Source organism: Cyprinus carpio, chromosome B2, assembly GCF_018340385.1.
Source record: "Cyprinus carpio isolate SPL01 chromosome B2, ASM1834038v1, whole genome shotgun sequence".
Taxonomy (NCBI): domain Eukaryota; kingdom Metazoa; phylum Chordata; class Actinopteri; order Cypriniformes; family Cyprinidae; genus Cyprinus; species Cyprinus carpio.
Window position 1 is genome coordinate 13,304,466 of NC_056598.1, and position 20,343 is coordinate 13,324,808.

The following is a 20,343-nucleotide window of genomic DNA, read 5'->3' on the forward strand; positions in this document are numbered from 1 at the left end:
AAGCAAACTGGGTTTAGAAGGTTTTATTATATTTTTTTTCGTGGTAGCATTTAATTTGAGAACACAGCAAATAAAGTCGAGGGTCACAAAGTTACTCCAGGTTTGGCTTTATCACACCCCTTTCACAACAGACAAGATGTTCACCATATATCTATTAACAACATAGTGCCAAGAGAAAGCAAGTTTTTACACAATCACTCAGACACCTAAATTAAAGTGGATCTGCACTGACTTTACACAGCGGACTGCATTGGAGAAAATTAACTTTGAAGAGAAGGAAAAAAAATAGATATATTTATATGCATACAAATGCATGCATATGTGATGACTTGTATGGATATATAGGTATATGCATGTATGCGTGAGTGTCTGTCTAATGGATAAGTGAGTCTAGCGTTATCATGTGCAATATATAATTGCATGTAATTACTGAAATGATCCAGTGTAACATGAACATGTTATTTTATTTTTATTTTTCTTGAAGTCCCAAAATCTTTTAAGGCAAACAGCAGATCTAGTTCTGGAGATGTGATCCATATCTGGAGCCATGATTTTAGAACACCGGTAAACACAAATTTGGCATTAAAATAGGAATATAGAGCCAGAGTTTCTATACAGTGAGGAGGATTGGGGGCACGGATACGATGAGTCAAGGCAGATGGCAGGACCAAACTAAAATAAATGAAGTAAAAGATTACCTTAAAATGGTGTCAAAGCGGTTTTGAAAATATCGCAATACTGCTGCAGTTTCAAGCTCTATACATACAGTATAGAATTTAAGCAAATTCAGTACAGAATTCTAGCTCGGTCGACGTACACCAAAGCAAGAAATGGTAACTATATATACAGAATGTGAATGATAAATACAGATTTAAAACAGTCCTGCTTTTTTCTTCTTCTTTTAACTTCTTCACTTTGACAACAGCTGTTCCTTTTTTAGACCAGCTCTACGTTCCTTTTATTTTGACTTCAGGGTTCACCACAGTTTTCATTGAATGCACCCACATAAACTGATTAAAATACTATAGATGACTTTGTAGTGTTTAATACAGTTCAGCTTGAAGTCAAATGGGCAAAACAAAACTAAACAAAAAAAGACAACTTGCTGAGAAACAAACATGAATATATTTACCATAATAACTCCAAAGCTCCTGTCTTTTTCTTTACTAGTAACCATATAATGTCTGCTGTAGCCCAAACAGGCTTCAGGAGTTTGTCAGGAGGTTTGAAGAGGACCTGGACTTTATAAATATTTTTTTGTTGTATCGTTTTGGACAGCCATCTAACATATGATTTGAATCCGGGCCTGGGCTGTGGGAGGTTAAGAAAATGTTAGTGAGCCCGACCAGTCCAGTAGAAACGTAAGGGGCAGAGGGGGACGTGGAGGTGACTGGAGGGTAAAGGGTAGTGCTCAGCAACAGCCCCCTCCGGCTTGCTGTCCTCCCTGACTGCCGCCCATCGTGGAGTTGGTGGCAGCATGCTGGGGTCCAATCTTGATGCCGTTAGCCTGCGAACACAAATAAAACACGTAAGACACTTCAACCCTCATTTCCATTTCAAACGACAAGACCTCACAAAAGTTAAAAGAGCTCATGTGAAAAGACGGTGATTTAGTACTGTCACATAACGCTGTTATTATGCAGAAAATACCAGCCCCTGTAGGCCTGAATTAGTGGGCTGCTTTTGTCAGCACTGAGGCGGGAGAACCTCTGGAGTGTTATTCCAGCGGTAACACAGAGACGCAGGGAAACCTGCCAGAGCTTTAAAAACACACACACCCAAGCTGGTGGCACTTTCATTCATCACACAAAGGTATCTCCGTGCCAACTTTTCCCTTAAGCGGGCTCGCGTTCAAAACAGACACGCCGTAGCGAGGCTGCGCTTTTGTAAAGTTCTCAGGAAACTACATTGCGCCAAATCTGATTTATAGTGATCTGGGGTGAGCTCACATGTGAGCCTTGAGGTTCCTGGCCAGGATCTCTATCAGCTGATGCGGTTTGGACTCTGTGCGTAAACGTAAAAAAAAAAACTTTTCCTACTACTGCAGTAAAATAGCTGCAGTGGGCTTTCCTCCATTAAACTGGCAGTAACTTACAAGATGTGAGGAATTTACGTGTTGGCTCCCAGCCAATACAGAGAAACTGAAGGGCCGGAGGGCTTGTGTGGAGCTTTCTCTGGAGTACATCTGCGGTCCTGGTAAGTCATCATCCTGCTCCTTCCTCTCACTTCAGTTGTACATGCATTTATAATTGTATAAGTATTCACAACCATTACATTTTAGAAGCTGTTACAATGCCAGCAATCACAGGCAAACCAGTATAATAATAACTGCTATGCTCTATTGACTATTACATTGGAATTTGCATAGATTTGAGGACAACAATGTGGCTACTGTGGAAAAACATCACCACAGTGCAAAGGGTATCAACCATCCTCTGTGATACTCTTGAATATGATTTAAATTTTATTAAACTTTTTTTAATGAAAAACAATGAAGTGCTTGTCATATTAGTAGCAGTAGTTGCATGTGTAATTGGCTAAACTGAGAATAAGTTAAATTTTAAAAAAGTTTGAATGATCATATAGTCCAACCTAAGAATTCAAGACATTGGTTAAGCTGGTTCCAGAGCCACAATGTTTACTTTTTAGTGGTTGTCTCTGTATATAAAATAGGGAAACTAGCAAGTCTGTGCTAAAAGTTTCAGAATCTACCCACCAAACCAAACATAATGGATTTCAGTGTAATGCTACAGGAAGTCCTCTTGACCCAATTATTTTGAACTTGTAACAGCAAACAAAGAATGAGCTTCCTTGTCATATGGGTTACCTCGTTGTTTATATCAAAGACTCCCTCCTGGATCTTTTCATAAATTTCCTTGGCCGTGTTGATAAATGCCTGAAACACAAAAGAGCCATATGTTATCCTTGTGATTAAAATGCCATCCTTCAGCTGCTTAAGCTGATAAACTCAAACAGAACCTCAATGAGACCAATGCAAAACACAGCCAATATTGGACTCAAAACAATACCGCATACTGGAATCAATATAATTCATGAATAAATTAGATCAGCTTGACATATTCAAAGAGTCAGAGTTTCTACAGTTGATGGCTGGTGCCCCCATCTGGCTGAAAGTGATGTTGTCTATTATTATTGGAATGGAGCACACATTGGTCACCCAAAGAAAATAAACATGGCTGTGTGCACGGCTCACCTTTAAAGTGTTAAGCCTGGCTACTGGCACTTCGTAGCATAATTAACAGAGCAGCTTTGCTTTTTTTGGTGCAACTGCCTCTCAGCTCTCCGGAGCCATCAGTCCTCTGCGGCTCAGTTACCACAGAGATAGAAAGAGATGGCTGAGCGAGTGCCGCAGATGTGTGCGCTCAAATCGGTGCATGTGTGTGTGTGGCAGGGAATCTATGAATATGCATGAACCTTAAATAGGAGATTGAAACGTCATAAAGGGGTGGGGGAAGGGTCAGGAGAATTCACACGACACTAATGAGACAAATTAATCATTGAGGCGTCTTATAGTGGGAGGATTGGGTGAGGGGGGACTTCCACAATTTAACACCCCCATTCTTTTAAAGCCAGCTCTAAGCCCTGCTTTAGATCTTGGCTTCCATCGCAGAGATCCGAATGTTTTTCTCCCCAGTCTGTGTGTCCCAAGAGTGTTATCTATATGCATGTATGTGCATGTGTTTTCACACAAGAAGCCAAACATAAATCACGACACGAGCACTGAAGACCTCTGAGCCACACAAGTGCTGTTTTACCTCTTCTACGTTTGATGCAGTCTTTGCAGAAGTTTCCATGAAGATCAGTCCGTGTTCTCTGGCAAAGGCCTCGCCTTCCTCTTTCTTCACCTCTCTCCGTGACTCCAAATCACTGCCATGAGGAAACAAATCAGATTTGAATTCAGATTACACCGGACTGTGAAGAACTACCATTCAAAAGTTTGGGCTCAGTAAGATTGAGGTTTTTTAAAGTCTCTTACGTTCACAAAGACTGCATGTATTTGATTAGGAATACAATAAAAACAAAACCATTGTGAAACATTATTACAATTGAAAATAACTGCTTTCCTTTTTAATGCTTTAAAATATGATCTTTCAGCAGCTATTACTCCAGTCTTCAGTGTCACGTGACACTTCACAATTCATTCTAATATGCTGATTTGGTCTTCAAGAAACACTTATTCTTAATGCTGAAATCAGCTTAATATTTTTGTGGAAAGTGTTATATATTTTTTCAGGACCATTTGAGGCATAGAAAGAGATGCATTTATTTGAAATTATTTTTATTTTTTTTTCAAAATCAAAAAATGCCCTTACTGCCACTTAAGATTAATTTTACATGTCATTGATATGATGTCTGTGTATTTATTTATTTTTTGAAAGAAATTAATACATTTATGTATGTTTGAATAGTAGTGTAGCACTTCCTGGATATTAGTTACCAATATATCATCCATGCAAATTAATCTGCTGATATTTGACCAAATTAATCTTTGAGATTGATCATTAGCCAATAATCATGCCTGCTCAAAAAGCCATGTCAATGGAAAATATATTTAAAATGGAAAACCTAAACTGAGTAAATGTTGTGTAAACTGGTGCATTAAACACCAGAGTTTAGATCCACAAGTCATTTTAGAAATGCTCTGTACTCTCCTTTTTCTTATGTCATTTGCTGCAACTAAACTGTTACGTGCCAAAAAATTAAATAAGCCATTTATATCAATATGTACTAGATAAATGAATACGATATACTATAAGTACCAATAATATTAATAATATAAATATTAAAATAAAAATGTATACAGACCTTTTATTTCCGATGAGCATGATGACCATGTTAGAGTTGGAATGTTGACGAGCATCTTCTAACCAGGTTGTCAAGTGGTTAAAGGTGTCCCTTCTGCAAATATAACAAACATCCACACAACTAAATAAAAAACAATAACGAACTAGCAGTGAACAACCTTTAAAGTGAAGTACTGAATCAAGAGTAGACAAGATAGTAAAGCAATGGAGCAGAACAGAAATATGAAAGCCATACGAGTTCGGTCTCACCTTGTGATGTCATAAACTAGCAGAGCCCCAGCTGCACCTCTGTAGTAGGACCTGGTGATGGAGCGGAAGGACTCCTGTCCAGCCTGAAACACACACAGACGCAGGGATCACACCACTAGTAAAAGCCTGTTTACAAGGAACAATCAGGTGCCAACAATGTCCACTGGGTATGTTGCATCTTCACCACAGTCCCTCCAGGCTGCTGTTGCCCTAGGAACTCCAGCTCTTAAAGACCACAGAGTCTCCTCACCACCAACTCTCCATCCCACAATGCTTCTCCAATCTGCCGGCCCTCAGTGCACGGACACCGTTCATCAGCATGTCACAATGTAAGATGGCCTCTGGTCAACCCAGCCCCTTTGACAGCAGGCAAATAAGCCAGGAGCACGTATTTGAATTCAATAACCCATTCCCCGGGGCAGCTGTTAACATTAGAGTTAATGGAGCCCATTGTGAATAAATGATGAATGACACCGTTATGCCTGCCATCTGCTGGAGTGAAAGGTTACAGGAAGGCCAGACATGCAGATTCCTCCTGTTACTTCATCCAACACTCCCCCATATTCTCTAGCTTTATCATACAGCTTGTTGAAATAACCTTGAAATAAATTATTTATGGTGAATTTAAAGACACGCTAGCATCTAGATGACATCATCGCAACAAAACCTCACTGAACAACCACTGCATGATTACCCCTAATTATGCCGACTCTGGATTTTTCGTAAGATAGCCTCACCCATGCAAACTGCCTATAAAGAGGAAAACATCTTATTTAATGTTTAACTTACACAGAGACGTCATTAAAAATAAATAACTGGCATCCATCTCTTAATTCATTTTTAAAAGAGTATATAAGTGTACAAAAGGAAAAACAAAACATTTCTTTGTATAAGACAAACGATGCTATGACCACAAGCTCATGGATTGAATATCATGCATACGTTGTCTCCCTCTGCTGGCCAAAATGTTTATGTGCAGCTTGGACATTATCTTTCATTAACATTGTCATAACTGCATTTCTTATACAGGGAGAATTGAACAAGTCTGCTCCTGAATGTGTCAAAATATTGACTGCTATACTGTACAAACATTTATACATGTTGGCAAAGCACTGATCCATGTCAATCTGAGACGTTTTAAAAAGCTCTGTCATTTAAACAAACATACTCAATTACAAGGAATGCTTATAAAAATAAACTATTTCTCAGAGTGGCATATTTTGAAAGACATGAAATGAAGTCTACGTGATCCACTGAAATATTTCATTTGAGGTCTTTCCCTATGAAGAGCTGCAGTTCTAATCATAAAAAAATAGGAAACAAAACAACCTTTCAAAGCTTTGGAGTCAATAAGGTATTTTATAAAGAAATTATTAAATTGATCAAAAGTGACAAAAGAAATTTGTAACATAAGATTACGATTTCAGATAAATGCTATTCTTTTGCACTTTTTATCAATCAAAGAATCCTGAAAAAAACTGCATCATTACTTTCTTCAGATATCAGCACAGCTGCTTGTTACTATGTTTCTTAAGCAGCGTATTAGAATGACTTGTGCACTGAAGACTGGATTAATGCCTGCTGAAAATCCAGCTTGGCAATCACAGGAATAAATTACATTTTAAAATATATTAAAACAGAAAACAGCTACTTTAAATTGCAACACTATTTTACAATATTACAGTTTTTAATCAAATTTTGATTAAATAAATGCAGACTTGGGAAACATACGAGACTTACAGACTCCATTTTTTTTTGAGAGGCACTGCACATATACAAAGTGATGACTAAAGACTAAAGAGAGCATTTAAACACTTGAAAAAAAAAAAAAGTGTGTACATACTTTTCTGAAAAGGAGATTATTTCATGCTGTATTGGTTGGTAGTTAAAGGTAGTGATTTTTTTCCCCAATAGCAGCACTAGCATAACTTAGCATACTATTAGACAGATGAGTGAAAGAGGTGCCTTAAAAAAAAGGTCAGCCACAGGTGCTCTAAACCAGTGGTTCCCAACCACGTTCCTGAAAGCCCCCCAACACTGCAGGTTTTCCATGTCTCCTTAAACACGCCTGATTCAGTTCATCAGCTCATTAGCAGAGACTCCAAGACCTGAAATGGGTGTGTCAGACAAAGGAGAGATGCAAAATGTGCAGTGTTGGGGGGGCTTCCAGGAACGAGGTTGTGAACCACTGCTCTAAATAGTAAAAAAAAAAAAAAAAAAAAAAAAAGGGCCAGGTGAGCAGCCCACAGCATAAAAATGAACCAGTTAGAAACTTTTTCTACCTGGATATCATTTTGAACATGACATCAGGTTTGTTGACACTTTGGAGGGCAGGGCAGGGATACAGATTTACCCCTGCTGGTTAAAGTTGTTACTACACCATTTGGCTGCACCAATAATAGCTAAAAAAAAGTCTGTGGATTCTGAAGAAATAAATGCTTTTCCACATTATGCTTGCTTACAGCAGATAATTTTGGGAAGGCTCTTAGAAAGTTGAAATTGGTTAATTTCTCTTGGTCTGCTGCCTTTGACATCCGAGCTCAGGATAGTTACTAGTAAACTACACAGGACTTTGTTTTGGTGCCAATCAGCATTGTCATGGCATCATTTTCCTGTGTCTCTAAAGTCATTACTTTTGCATGGCCAAATCTGTCTAATCAGGAATAGACTTTCTCACAACACTGCCTCTAATGTGTCAGTTTCATATATCAGCCATAGTAACACTCACACATCATTAACTAAGGGCTGACCAACCTGACATACCACACAGAGATCAAAACACCAGACCAAAAATATAAAATCATTTTCTACACAAAGTGCACAAAAAAAAAATCAGTCGATTTTTAATCTTACCGTATCCCAGATCTGAAGTTTTATCTGTTTGCCATCTATAGTGATCATTCGCGCTCCAAATTCAACACCTGTCGAGACAAATGAAGGCAGAGCTTGATTCGTGACTCATGCGGCAGCACAGGACACTGAACACATCACCTCAGATTTACATCAACACTACTGATCAGATCTTTCCCTTTAAAGTATTAGTAACCCATGGAGTAGATAGAGCCTGTTCATCTACACCACAAATTTAACTATTAAGTGCTTACTAGACTTGTGCCTGTACTCGGTAATGCGATATATTGCGGTAATGAATATGCACGATATTGTTATCGTGGGCACTTCTAAATACCGTGAATAATTATATATTACAAATTATTCAGAATTTGGAATGCATTTTAAGAATATTTATCCCATCAACTGCTCAAAATGCACAACACGGCTGTATGCTGCTTGAAAGAAGCATGCTCTGATGTAAACAAGCACGTAAGAGAAGCACATGGGGGAACATGTGAGAGATGTGCTGATTGAAAGCACATTCACTCTCTGACAGCAGATGGCGCTAAACTGCAGCCCTTACCCTGTAAACCCCATTAATAAAGCAGCTGCTACTTTCTAAACCATTTTTAAACAATTTTAAATAGCCATTCAAATTTGTGGATTTGCTATGGTGTTCATCACAGACCCAAATACTTTGATATTTAGACTTAATAGGCTATTTATTTTCAAACTTTTTTTTTTTAATCTGGACTACAACATGCCCTAGATATTGTTTGAAAGTGTTTTGATTCTTTATTGTTCATTCACACTTTACATTAGGGCTTCTTTAGTTAACAAACTGCCAATGAAAAATTCTTCTGAACATTAATTAATCTTAGGTATTCCAATATTTAATAACACATTGTTAAAATTGAAAGTTGCAACTGTGCTATTTAATGAGCTAACATTAAATAAGACTTGTATTTTTTTAACAAAGATTATTAACTTATGTAGCAAATGTAGCTATTGCTCATTGTTTAGCTGTGCATTTATTGAATGAGCACTATGCAATGTCCGAACTGATTACACTATATTTTATGTATTGCACTATATTTTCTGTAAAATCATTTTCTATTTTTAAACTGTCTTAAATTCTTTTTAAGTCAATTTTTAAATAATTTTCAAAGTTCTTAAATCGCTTGTTTAATTTTTGAGGTTATTTTTCTTCATGTTTTTTTTCCCTTTCTTTTATGTAAAGCACTTTGAATTACCATTGTGTACAAAATGTGCTATATAAATAAACTTGCCTTGTGTTAATGCATTAAACTAAGGTTAACTAATGAGGTCTTATTGTAAACTGATACCTATTGGTCTTTATAGTTCTTTTGCACTTTAATGTTTAAAACTTTTAACTTTATATATTTTTTCTGTATTGCTTTATTGTATTTAAATGTTCAGTTATTTTTGTTATAAGAAATATAGTTATTTAACCTGTTATACTGTATTCTGACCACTTTTGTAAAACTAAATTTCAATACCGTGATAATACCGTATACCGTGACAAAACATTATCAATTAATCGCAACAGAAAAATTTGATACCGGCATATCCCTAGTGCTTACAGAAGGTTGCTTACAAAAACACTTCAAGGAGACTGGCACCAGTCTGCTTCCTGTGCTAATGAGACCCATCCCTGCTGTTTTAATTAATGAGAGAGTATGTGGTTGAGTTAAAAGAGCCTTACCGATGGTGAGATCATGCACTGGCTGAAAGCGCTTATCTGTAAACTGTAATAATAGGCACGACTTCCCCACACCTGCAAAGCAAACACAGAGGGTCACACGTGAATAGCCACAATTAGCCTCAGGCCTACACATCTGCTCTATCCCATTACATCAAAACCATTTGTCCAGGCTATAATTGAAATATTCTAAAAAGTGACAGGGTTATTTCTGTTTCGAGAGTAGAATAGACCTTCCACTCTCATCTCACTTCCCAACAATGTGCATAAACATGCAAGGTTTAATTAAAGCCATTGTAAAACCCTCTCATTATTACTGCTAAAATGAATGAGAATAAAATAAATAACTCATGCACAGAGATCAATATCAGACAAATAATTAAAGGAAGACACATTAGGGCAGATGAGTTTGATACAGCATCGAAGACAAATTACCTGATGGACTGATAGCAAAAACAAAGATGTAATGTTAATCAAAAACAAAGCAAACAAACAAAAAAATAAATAAAATATCACATTTAATTAGTTTTTTTTTCCTGTGTACTTTAAACTATATACTTGTTTCTTATTAACAAAATATTACCTGCTCCTTGAATGTGATTCCATATTTAAGTAAAATCCTCAGTTCAAGACATTTTATATTACTGGCATAACTAAATAAACCCATCCCCCAAAATGAGATGAGAAGATCTGCCATGATACACAAACAGGTTAAATGCTGATGACATTAGGAGGAGGCGTTACCATGAGCAACAGCCGTTGCTAAGCAAACAAGCAGCATTCAAAGAGCGCTCACAAGAGAGATGCATGGAGACAACACAACAATGATGAAATTACAATGTGCATACTACACTCAACAAACTGAACAATACAGTAACTAATGTGGAAAAACTTGTGTATTGTCTCTTGTGAATAATTGTGACAATATAAATGATCTGGTAACAGCTGGATGTTGTCGCTTTAATCTAGTATTATATCTATTCCAATGTGGTCATGGCAAGCAACTGAAATCAAACTAATAAGGATGCTTTTGGTTTAATTTGTTAAACTAGTTTGCATATATGCATGCCCCACTTTAAGAAAGAAAAAACATTCCCTGCTGTTCAGCACTCAAACAGATGTCCTAGTGCTTAAGTTAACTGTACAGTAGCACTACTTATAGATGCATCTGTGAAACCAATCACATACACTTATTTGATTTAAAAACTTGTCAGCTGAATGAATCTATACAAATATAAATGTAGTTTGTCCTAGAAATCCAGTAAAACCTCACCTTGTGCCAGTTTTAACACTGCAAACTTAACACCTCAAGCATGAACACATAATAGGCTAGATGCAATTTCACAATGCCTTGTAATGACCAGCTAGATCAAGTTGCAGATTAGCATAATCTGACCAGGGTTGAGCAACATGCAAATGCACAAGCCTGTTTACACATCACTTTTACAACCACAACTGCCTAAAAAGTGATTGTCACAAACCCAATTTTACTGTTGTACAACATTTGGTGAAATGCATTAGGGATTGAAGAGTTTATGATGGTTGGTTTTGACTTAATCACACTTCAAGGCCTGATACAAAAAGAAGAAACTCAATCACTCTAGATGTGTCAAGTTAGGTAAAAAGATGAAATGCAGTGGCTTCATAACACACTGATCATCAAATGTTACTGCACAACCTGTACTTAGGCATGGTTGTCAAGGTTAAATGGATACTCCACACAAAAACTACAATTTTGCAATAAATTTACTCACCCTCATGTTGTTCAAAATCTATATGACTGACATTCTTCAGTGGAACATTGAATATGTTATTTTGAGATGTTATGTTTTTAGTCCATATGATAGATGTCAATGATGACCAAAACTGATTGGTTACCAACATTTTTCTGAATGTCTTCTTTTATGTTCCACAGGAGAAAGTCATAGAGGTTTGAAAAGCCATGAGGGCGAGTAAATAGCAGAATTTTAATTTCTGGGTGAACTATTCCTTAACTCATTTATGTTAGCAGTCACATTTTGAGCATACTCCGACTGATAGACACTATTTAGCTGTAAAGAAAAGGATTTAAAACGTGGTTCGGTTTTGCAAAAAATGTTGAGCACCACCACTACAGTACATCTCCACGTGAGGCAGGAAAGAGGCTTCTCAGTAAACGAAGCAATCCTACCTATTATTCTGTCGATGAAAAACTTGTTAAAGGTTACATTTGCAACACAAAAGACCACAGTTTCAAGATGCATTTAAGTACACCAACAAAACAGTCTTCCTTACGATGATTTTGATGCTGTAGGTTTCAGTGCAACAAAATCCTCAGTATACAGCATTGGTCATGCAGTACTACATCTAGTACTTATGAGTAGCGATATTGAACATCTCGCCAACAGATTTACCAAGCTGTCATTCATACAGTATATATAAAAATTAAAAATAAAGGGAGAACACACCTAAGCTGGATATATGCTACAGCAGTCGGCTTAATTAAATAGCACAACAGGCAGCTCTCTTTTAACACAGACTTTTAAGAAGGGATGGATGTTTGCTTCAAGTGATAGGCCAGGTAAGAGAAATTATATTATCTTGTTGTATGTGTGTTGTTGTTTTTTAACGTTTACCAAAAAGCCATTTTAAAGTGGTTAAGCAGTATTAGTAGCAATAGCAATTATTAATAGCAACAATAATGGTCAGCAGGGATCTCCAGACCAATACAATTAGTGTGCCTCCTCTATTTTAAAACCCACGAGCCACTGCTCACAGACGTAATTCAGCGTGATTTTTTTTAATACAAGTACAACATAAAAACATGTCTGTGCACAATAAATGCATTGTATCAAATGGTTATTTTTTTTACGTTAGTACGTAGTAGTTAGAGACACAACATAAAGTGGGCCTGAAACCATACAAACAGGCAAAAGATGTAACCTGCAATGAACTGAAACCAAAATCATATGGACAATGTTGGATGGCATTAAACACCGTTAACATTATATTAATGTGTTTGTTATCTAGCAAAATATTAATACTGTAAAAAAGAAAACTGTGCGGAACTTCACGACAGATTAACACTTTTGAAGGCAGAAATACATCTTTCTGCTGTTGAGGTATCTCTTGAGGAAAGGCCTACAGTGACACAAATCTGGTGAGAACACTAGCAGGCCACAGTTATACGGGGTTAACAGTTACCAGCATCAGAACACAAACTGTATGATTCTGACTGATCAGTGGGAGACTTGAGTAATAAAACAAATGAATATATTTTATAGTCATTGCTCATTAAACGTGTTTATCCTCTGATGAGCCAACGCCATTTTTAGAGGAGTAAATAGCTGCTAGCGATGTTGGCTAACTAACATTAGCCAGGCTGTTGTGGCCTTTAGTTGGGCTAGAAAAAGATGCATGCGAAACAAGCGAACACCGGGCTAGACGCACCGACACGTACACAGCATGTTCCGTTTTCGCTCTACGTGTCATGCTAATAGAAAGCGGAGATGCTGATGTTATTGAGGCAGACAGCTGATGTGAAGCAGCGGTTAGCTTGCCTGCTAGCTCCCCCCACCCAGCCGAAAACAAAAGACCGTGAGAGCCTTATAACCGCACACCGCTGCCGTGACACGAAGCACGCGCTTAGGAATGGACTTTATGTATGCGATAATACTAAGGCTAAGAGCTAATGAGGCAGGTGGAGAGAAAGGCAGAGAAAAACAGGCTGTCAGTCCTCCCACCCCTCGCGCCTCTGCTTGAACCACGTCATTGACTCCAGCACTGCGGAAATAAGAGACTCGCCGTCGCTGCTTACCCGTGTCTCCGATTATGATGTATTTGAAGAGATATGCGTACGCCATGGCCAACCGGTCCTGTATCACCCTGTCTTGGCCTTACTAAAATGGCTCCTTGAAGCTAAAACCGCAGAGAAAGTGTGTGTGATATATGCCTCCGCTAAGCCAGCCCTTTTCTCTCCTCGACGGGAAGGAACAATAAACAGCTCGAGCTCTAGCCGGCCTACGTCACTCGTCCCGCCTTCGCCACGCACGCAGAACAGTGGAGGCTGTGGACTGCACCGGAAGTTCACTCACCTAACCGCGGTGTGTCAGGTCAATGTTCATCGAGAGGGCAGAGGGACGATATATACTTAGACGGCATGTTCTCTAGACACTTTACAGGAGAATATTTATCCCTCCAAATCTTCAGACTTTAGTGTTGTGACAACTTGAAAGTGAAACTGAGTGAACTCCTGAGGGTCCATTATGGAATGAGCATCCCTTACAACTTTGAAACAGCAAAGCTGAAGATTTTCCCATTTAAAAAACAAATGTATTTATAGTAGTTAGTTACAGTAGTATATTTATAGTAAAGTAAGCATGGAATGAAAAATGCATTTATTTTCTAATTGCATGTTATAGATCTTTACATAAGATGTGTGTCTTTGGATTGTGAAGGAAACCCACATGACACACACAGAGCATACAGACTCCACACAAAAAGGCCTCTGGCTTGAACTGTATGTATGGTGAGGCAGTGAAAATGACAGACTTCTCTCAGGTGACATTTACAGGACCATTTAGTCCACTTAAACCCACCCCTGCAACCTCACATTTGTGTAGTAAATCTTTTTTCACGGCTTTATAAAAATGCTGGGGCCCCAGTGTTTTGTATGCTTTTGGCCAATCAGAGTAAACTTACATCACTGGTAGTTGTTATAGAACTGTTTTAGTCCCTACTCTGAAGTATGAGCTAATTTAGTTCCCTAAAACAGAGTTCCTAGAACTAAATCCGTTCCTAGTTCTTGCGATTCGAACACGCCAAAAGATAAGTATTTCCGCCAATATTTCTAGGAATTATGAAAAGGCTCCTCCGGTGCTATACTTGTCTCCACATGTGCAATGCCCACATCTCAAAATCCAATCAACAACTGATGCATAGAAGTCCCCACCATACATTTTTTCAGTAATCTGTAACTCTGAGATGAACATCACAATACAGAGGAAAATATCTTTTTCTGTTTGTTTTATCATGACTTTAAAGGGATAGTTCACCCATAAATGAAAATTGTCATCATTTACTCACCCTTAAATTATTTCAAACCTGTATAAATTTCTTTCTTCTGCCGTACACAAAATAATATATTTTACAGAATGTGGGTTACCAAACAGTTGATAGGTACATTGACTAATATGAAATAATACAACCCCAATTCCAAAAAAGTTGGGACATTTTGTAAAATGCAATAAAAATGCAAGAATCTGTGATTTGGTAATTCACCCATCCATCCATCCATCCATCTTCTTCCGCTTATCCGGGGCCGGGTCGCGGGGGCAGCAGTCTAAGCGGAGACACCCAGACTTCCCTCTCCCTAGACACTTCCTCCAGCTCTTCCGATGGGTCCCTCCAGTGTGTCCTTGGTCTTCCCCGGGGCCTCCTCCTGGTGGGACATGCCCGGAACACCTTCCCAGGAAGCCGTCCAGGTGGCATCCGGAACAGATGCCCGAGCCATCTCAGCTGGCTCCTCTCGATGTGGAGGAGCAGCGGTTCTACTCTGAGCTCCTCCCAAGTGGCAGAGCTCCTCACCCTATCTCTAAGGGAGCGCCCAGCCACCCTGCGGAGAAAGCTCATTCCAGCCGCCTGTATCCGGGATCTTGTCCTTTTGGTCATGACCCACAGCTCATGACTATAGGTGAGAGTAGGAACGTAGATTGACCGGTAAATCGAGAGCTTTGCCTTGCAGCTCAGCTCCTTCTTCACCACGACAGACAGGTACATCGACCGCATCACTGCAGAAGCTGCACCTATCCACCTGTCAATCTCCCTCTCCATCCTTCCCTCTCTCGTGAACAAGACCCCAAGATACTTGAACTCCTCCACTTGAGGCAGGAGCTCTTCACCAACCTGAAGGGGACATGCCACCCTTTTCCGGCTGAGAACCCTGGCCTCGGACTTGGAGGTGCTGATTCTCATTCCAGCCGCTTCACACTCGGCTGCAAATCGTCCCAGTGCATGCTGAAGGTATTGGCCCGATGAAATGGCAATTCACATTAACATTTATTTAATTGACAAAAGTACAAAGAAAAGATTTCCAGTTTGTTCATTGACCAACTTAGGCCTAATTGTATTTTGTAAATATTGGCTGCAACACACTCCAAAAAAGTTGGGAGAGAGGCATGTTGCACTGTGTCACATCAACACAGTGTAAATTGAGATACTAACTGTTATAGTTTTGCATGCAAAATTTTTGTCCAATCTTGTCCAATACTTTTGTGCTTGATACAAGACTTAAGCTGCTCATCAGTCCATAGGCATTATTGTCTAATTCTCCTTTTCATGATGGGTCATACATTTTCAATAGGAGAGTGATCTGCTGGCCAATCAGTCACATCCATAGGTGTCAACGAAACCACACTGTTATAACACATGCAGAATTAGACCTTGCATTGTCTTGATATAATAACCATGGACTTCCCATAAAAGATGTCTTCTTGATTGCAGTATATGTTTCTGTACAATCCCACTATATGCATTTCGTAATGCTGTGGCAGACTGTGGTGAATGATTGTGGTTTTCTGAAGTACTCCTGAGCACGTGTGGATATGTTTAACACCACAGCATGGTGATTTTTTATGAGATGTCAACTGAGGGCTCAAAGATCATGCACATTCACCTGAGGTTGCCTTCCTTGCCCTACACAGACAGAGATTTCTCTGGATTTCCTGAATCTCTTCACAATATTATGTATGGTAGTTGGCGAAAGTCCTAAATTCTTTGTGATTCTGCATTGAGAAATGTTATTTTTGATTTGTTTGACACTTATCTCATGAAATTTGGCACAAAGTGAAATGCTCCTTTTATCCCCAAACATACGTAAGTTTAAATAAGTAAGTTTAATTCTCAATCACTTTTATAATATCAGAGGTGAAAATATTCATTTTCATAGTGGGAAAAAGAAGATGAAGAACGTCACAGCAGCTAAAAATTAAGTATAAAAACAATTCAATCAAGGTAAAGCTTTAAGCATAACAGGTTCATGGGTGTTGGCTACATGACTTTGCAAACATTTGACACATTAAATATAATTTAGTGTCTATTTCAATGCGTAGCAGCTTTTTCCACAGTCTAACACTCTTTTCACGTAATTAAAAATTATCTGTCAACTTGTTACATTTCTTAATTAGAGCAATGAAATTAACACCTGACTTCAACAGCAAGAAGGCAGAGACTCGCAAAATGGGGGGAGAACCTGCACCAGCACCACTGACAGATGAAGAGGAGATAGTCAAGTTTTGGAAGAATTTTAAAATCCAAAAGGAAAAATAATCTGTTGCTTTTGTATTTGTAGGAAAAAAAGGTGACCAAATAAATTGTGAATAATTTGTGTTTATTTAACAGCTGTGGTGGTGTTTATGGGATATATCTTGTACTGTACTACCCTTCCATGGCATCCTTCTATCCAATCAAGTAATCCGTTTCATTTTCAGAAGGTGAGATGGTGGGAATATGTATGTCATTTAATGCATCTGACCATGGGAAAGAAAGAAAAATAATAATTTAAGTGCATTTTTCTTTTTTTGCTAATTATCTACCAATGGGGTAAGAAATGACAAATAATGTTGTTTACATTTGGATTAAGATTATTTTTCTTACCCTATGGCAGACAATTGTACATGTTTTATGTAAAATGCACTTAAAATGCAATTAAATCCACTTGTTTCACCCAGGATACAAGACTAAATACCTTACAGTATTTTTCATATATATAGAAAGTTTAGTTTAGTTAAGTTTATTTATAAAGCACATTTAAAAACAACAGGTGTTGAAGGCAAAGTGCTGTACAACAAGTATTAAACAAACTTAAGGACATAATCAAGAAAAACAAAAGAACAAATGAAAGATTTCACACCCTCAAATGCATCTTCACTTAAGAATTTTTAGATATTTGTACTACAAATAAGACAAAAATAGTCACTAAGAAAAGCTTCTTTTTTTTTTTCTTTTTTGCAGTATGAATGAATGAGGTATTTAAACATTGCTTACGCTTTAAAAAAGGTGAGCACACTGAAAGAAACTCTGAGTTTACTAATGCTCCCGATTAAAGTTATTGGTAATTGACTGGAAGTATTTTCTTTTTTTGTTTATTTAAATAGAAGTTAAAGGGAATTAACAAATCAGATTCTTGATTTCACTGCATTTTATAAAATGTCCCAACGTTTTGGAATTGGGGTTGTATTATGGAAGTCAATGGGTACCATTAACTGTTTCAGGGTGAGTAAATGATGTGACAGCACTGAGTCTTCTCCAGATCCTATTAGATGGAGTGTGGCAGTTCCTAATTGGTCTTCTCTGTTAATTGTTCATTAGTAGCATATATAAGTGTGTTAACTGTTGACTGAGGTAGGCACTTCTACTTTCTTCAAGATGGATTGGTTTGTAGGCAGCAGCCTATGATTTCTGACTCTTCACTTGGTCCTACAATCCAAACTGTAGTTCCTCTTACTTTTTGTCAAGCCATCCTACAGTTATCACACCAGGGCCTTGCTGGTCATATGGGGGTACAGAAGACGTATGATAGAATTTTGAGGAAATTTTATTGGCCTAGAATCAAGAGAGATGTGGTTAACTATATACGATCTTGCCACTTTTGTCAAATGACTGAAAAACCAAACCAAAAGGTTCCATTGCCTCCTTTACAGCCTATTGCTGTAGTTATCTCTCCATTTGAACATTTGACTATCAATTGTGTTAGTCCTTTACCATGATCTAAGGCTGGGCATGCTTACTTGCTTACTGTACTGTAATGTGTCAGTCTACACATTATCCTGCAGTTTATCTGCTGAGATTGATTACAACTAAATCAATTTTAAAGGCTTTAAAGGAACACTCCGACTTTTTGGGACTTTAGCTTATTCACAGTATCCCCCAGAGTTAGATAAGTCCATACATACCTTTTTCATTTCTGTGCGTTCTGTAAGTGTTATTTAACGCACCCACCGCTAGCCTAGCTTAGCACAAAGACTGGATGTAAATGGATAATGGTAGCATAGTAATCCCAATAAGTGACAAAATAATGCAAACATTTTCCTATTTTCATGTTGTGATCTGTATAGTCACTGCGTGTACAAATAACATGGCTATATGAGACAGAGACCATTTTTAATCGTATAAATACTGGGAACTATATTCTCACTAGGCGTAGGAGCACAGCTTACGCTACTTGGGCGGAGTGATTAGCGCAGCACACGAGACGCCCTGTTGATGGTTCTGTAAACAAAACAAACGTGACTAACTAGCTAGACGTGACTCGTGACCATGGCTGACTTTGAGGAATTGTCAGACTCAGAGGAATTTTACTGTGTATCAAACCAAGATCCAGAACCATATAGTTTTGAGCCAGGATACACAGACAAGGAGTTACAAAGTGCTGTAGAACACTCATCTCATCCTGATTAATAATTATCACAGAAAATGTATAAAGAATTATTACAGGAATTGATATATTTGAAATGCAATTTATTACAGCTGACCAAATATATTCAACAGCATATAATACAGTAATGTTAGATAATTGCATTACAATAGCCAAGAATATGGGGAAAGTAATAGCAAAAGGCAAATAGTTTTTGCACAATGAACCCACAGACAGTAACGTTATATTATATATTACATTAGCATGGCACTGTTACAGTATGGCTAATGTTAGTCATCTCAAAACATAACGAAACACTTACCACAGCAACAGGTGATCCAATTTGTCCTGTCTTTATTATCGATGGGATGGCTGTATCCTTTAGCACACGTTTCATGGTCCGTGTGGCAACTTGCATTTTTTCAAAATAGTCGTCTACAGTAAAATGTTCAGAGCAAACGAAATACTTCGTGATGGTGTTTACAGGTGTGTTTGGAACTACCAGAACAAAAGTAGCCATCGATTCATCAGGTCAGCGTTTTTGGTTGGAATTCTATGAAACATCATAGTATTACCTGGTCTCCCCTGTTTATTGTCGCAGCTCTTTACAATACAGCGAACACCCATGACTGTACACTATAAATTTACTATCTAGTAATTGCTGACTCTATTACTCCAACTCTGAGCGAACTCTCTGCTCCTCACCACGGCGCGTCTCGGGTGCTGCGCTAATCATTCCGCCCAAGTAACGTAAGCTGTGCTCCTACGCCTAGTGAGAATATAGTTCCCAGTATTTATACGATTAAAAATGATCTCTGTCTAATATAGCCTTGTTATTTGTACACGCTGTGACTATACAGATCACAACATGTAAATAGGAAAATGTTTGCATTATTTTGTCACTTATTGGGATTACTATGCTACCATTATCCATTCACATCCAGTCTTTGTGCTAAGCTAGGCTAGCGGTGGGTGCGTCAAATAACACTTACAGAACGCACAGAAATAAAAAAGGTATGTATGGACTTATCTAACTCTGGGGGATACTGTGAATAAGCTAAAGTCCCAAAAAGTCGGAGTGTTCCTTTAACGAGTTAAAGCATTCCAACAACTATTCAGTCTGTTCAGGGCTCAAAATTTATGTCCCGACAATTCTCAAAAGTCATGCAACAACTCAAGGTTAAACACAATATCTCAAGTGCTTACCACCCCCAGAGTCAAGGAGGGTTGGAAAGGTTCCATCAGAATCTTAAGTCACATTTGAGATCGTATTGTGTTGAACTTGATTGTGACCGGGAGGATGGACTTCCTTGGATCCTGTT

General features: G+C 38.1%; 1 protein-coding gene across 1 annotated transcript; it reads right to left on the reverse strand.

Moving 5' to 3' along the window:
* Window positions 1-8: 8 nt before the first annotated feature.
* Window positions 9-13,637, reverse strand: LOC109062466 (ras-related protein Rab-2A). The gene is made up of 8 exons (XM_042718125.1): window positions 13,427-13,637; window positions 9,634-9,705; window positions 7,929-7,996; window positions 5,076-5,158; window positions 4,828-4,920; window positions 3,777-3,888; window positions 2,828-2,896; window positions 9-1,507 (listed from the first exon to the last, which is right to left on the reverse strand). Exons 1-8 carry the CDS (start codon window positions 13,470-13,472, stop codon window positions 1,412-1,414), a joined length of 639 nt encoding a protein of 212 aa, XP_042574059.1. The 5' UTR covers window positions 13,473-13,637; the 3' UTR covers window positions 9-1,411.
* Between the last annotated feature and the right edge of the window lie 6,706 nt (window positions 13,638-20,343).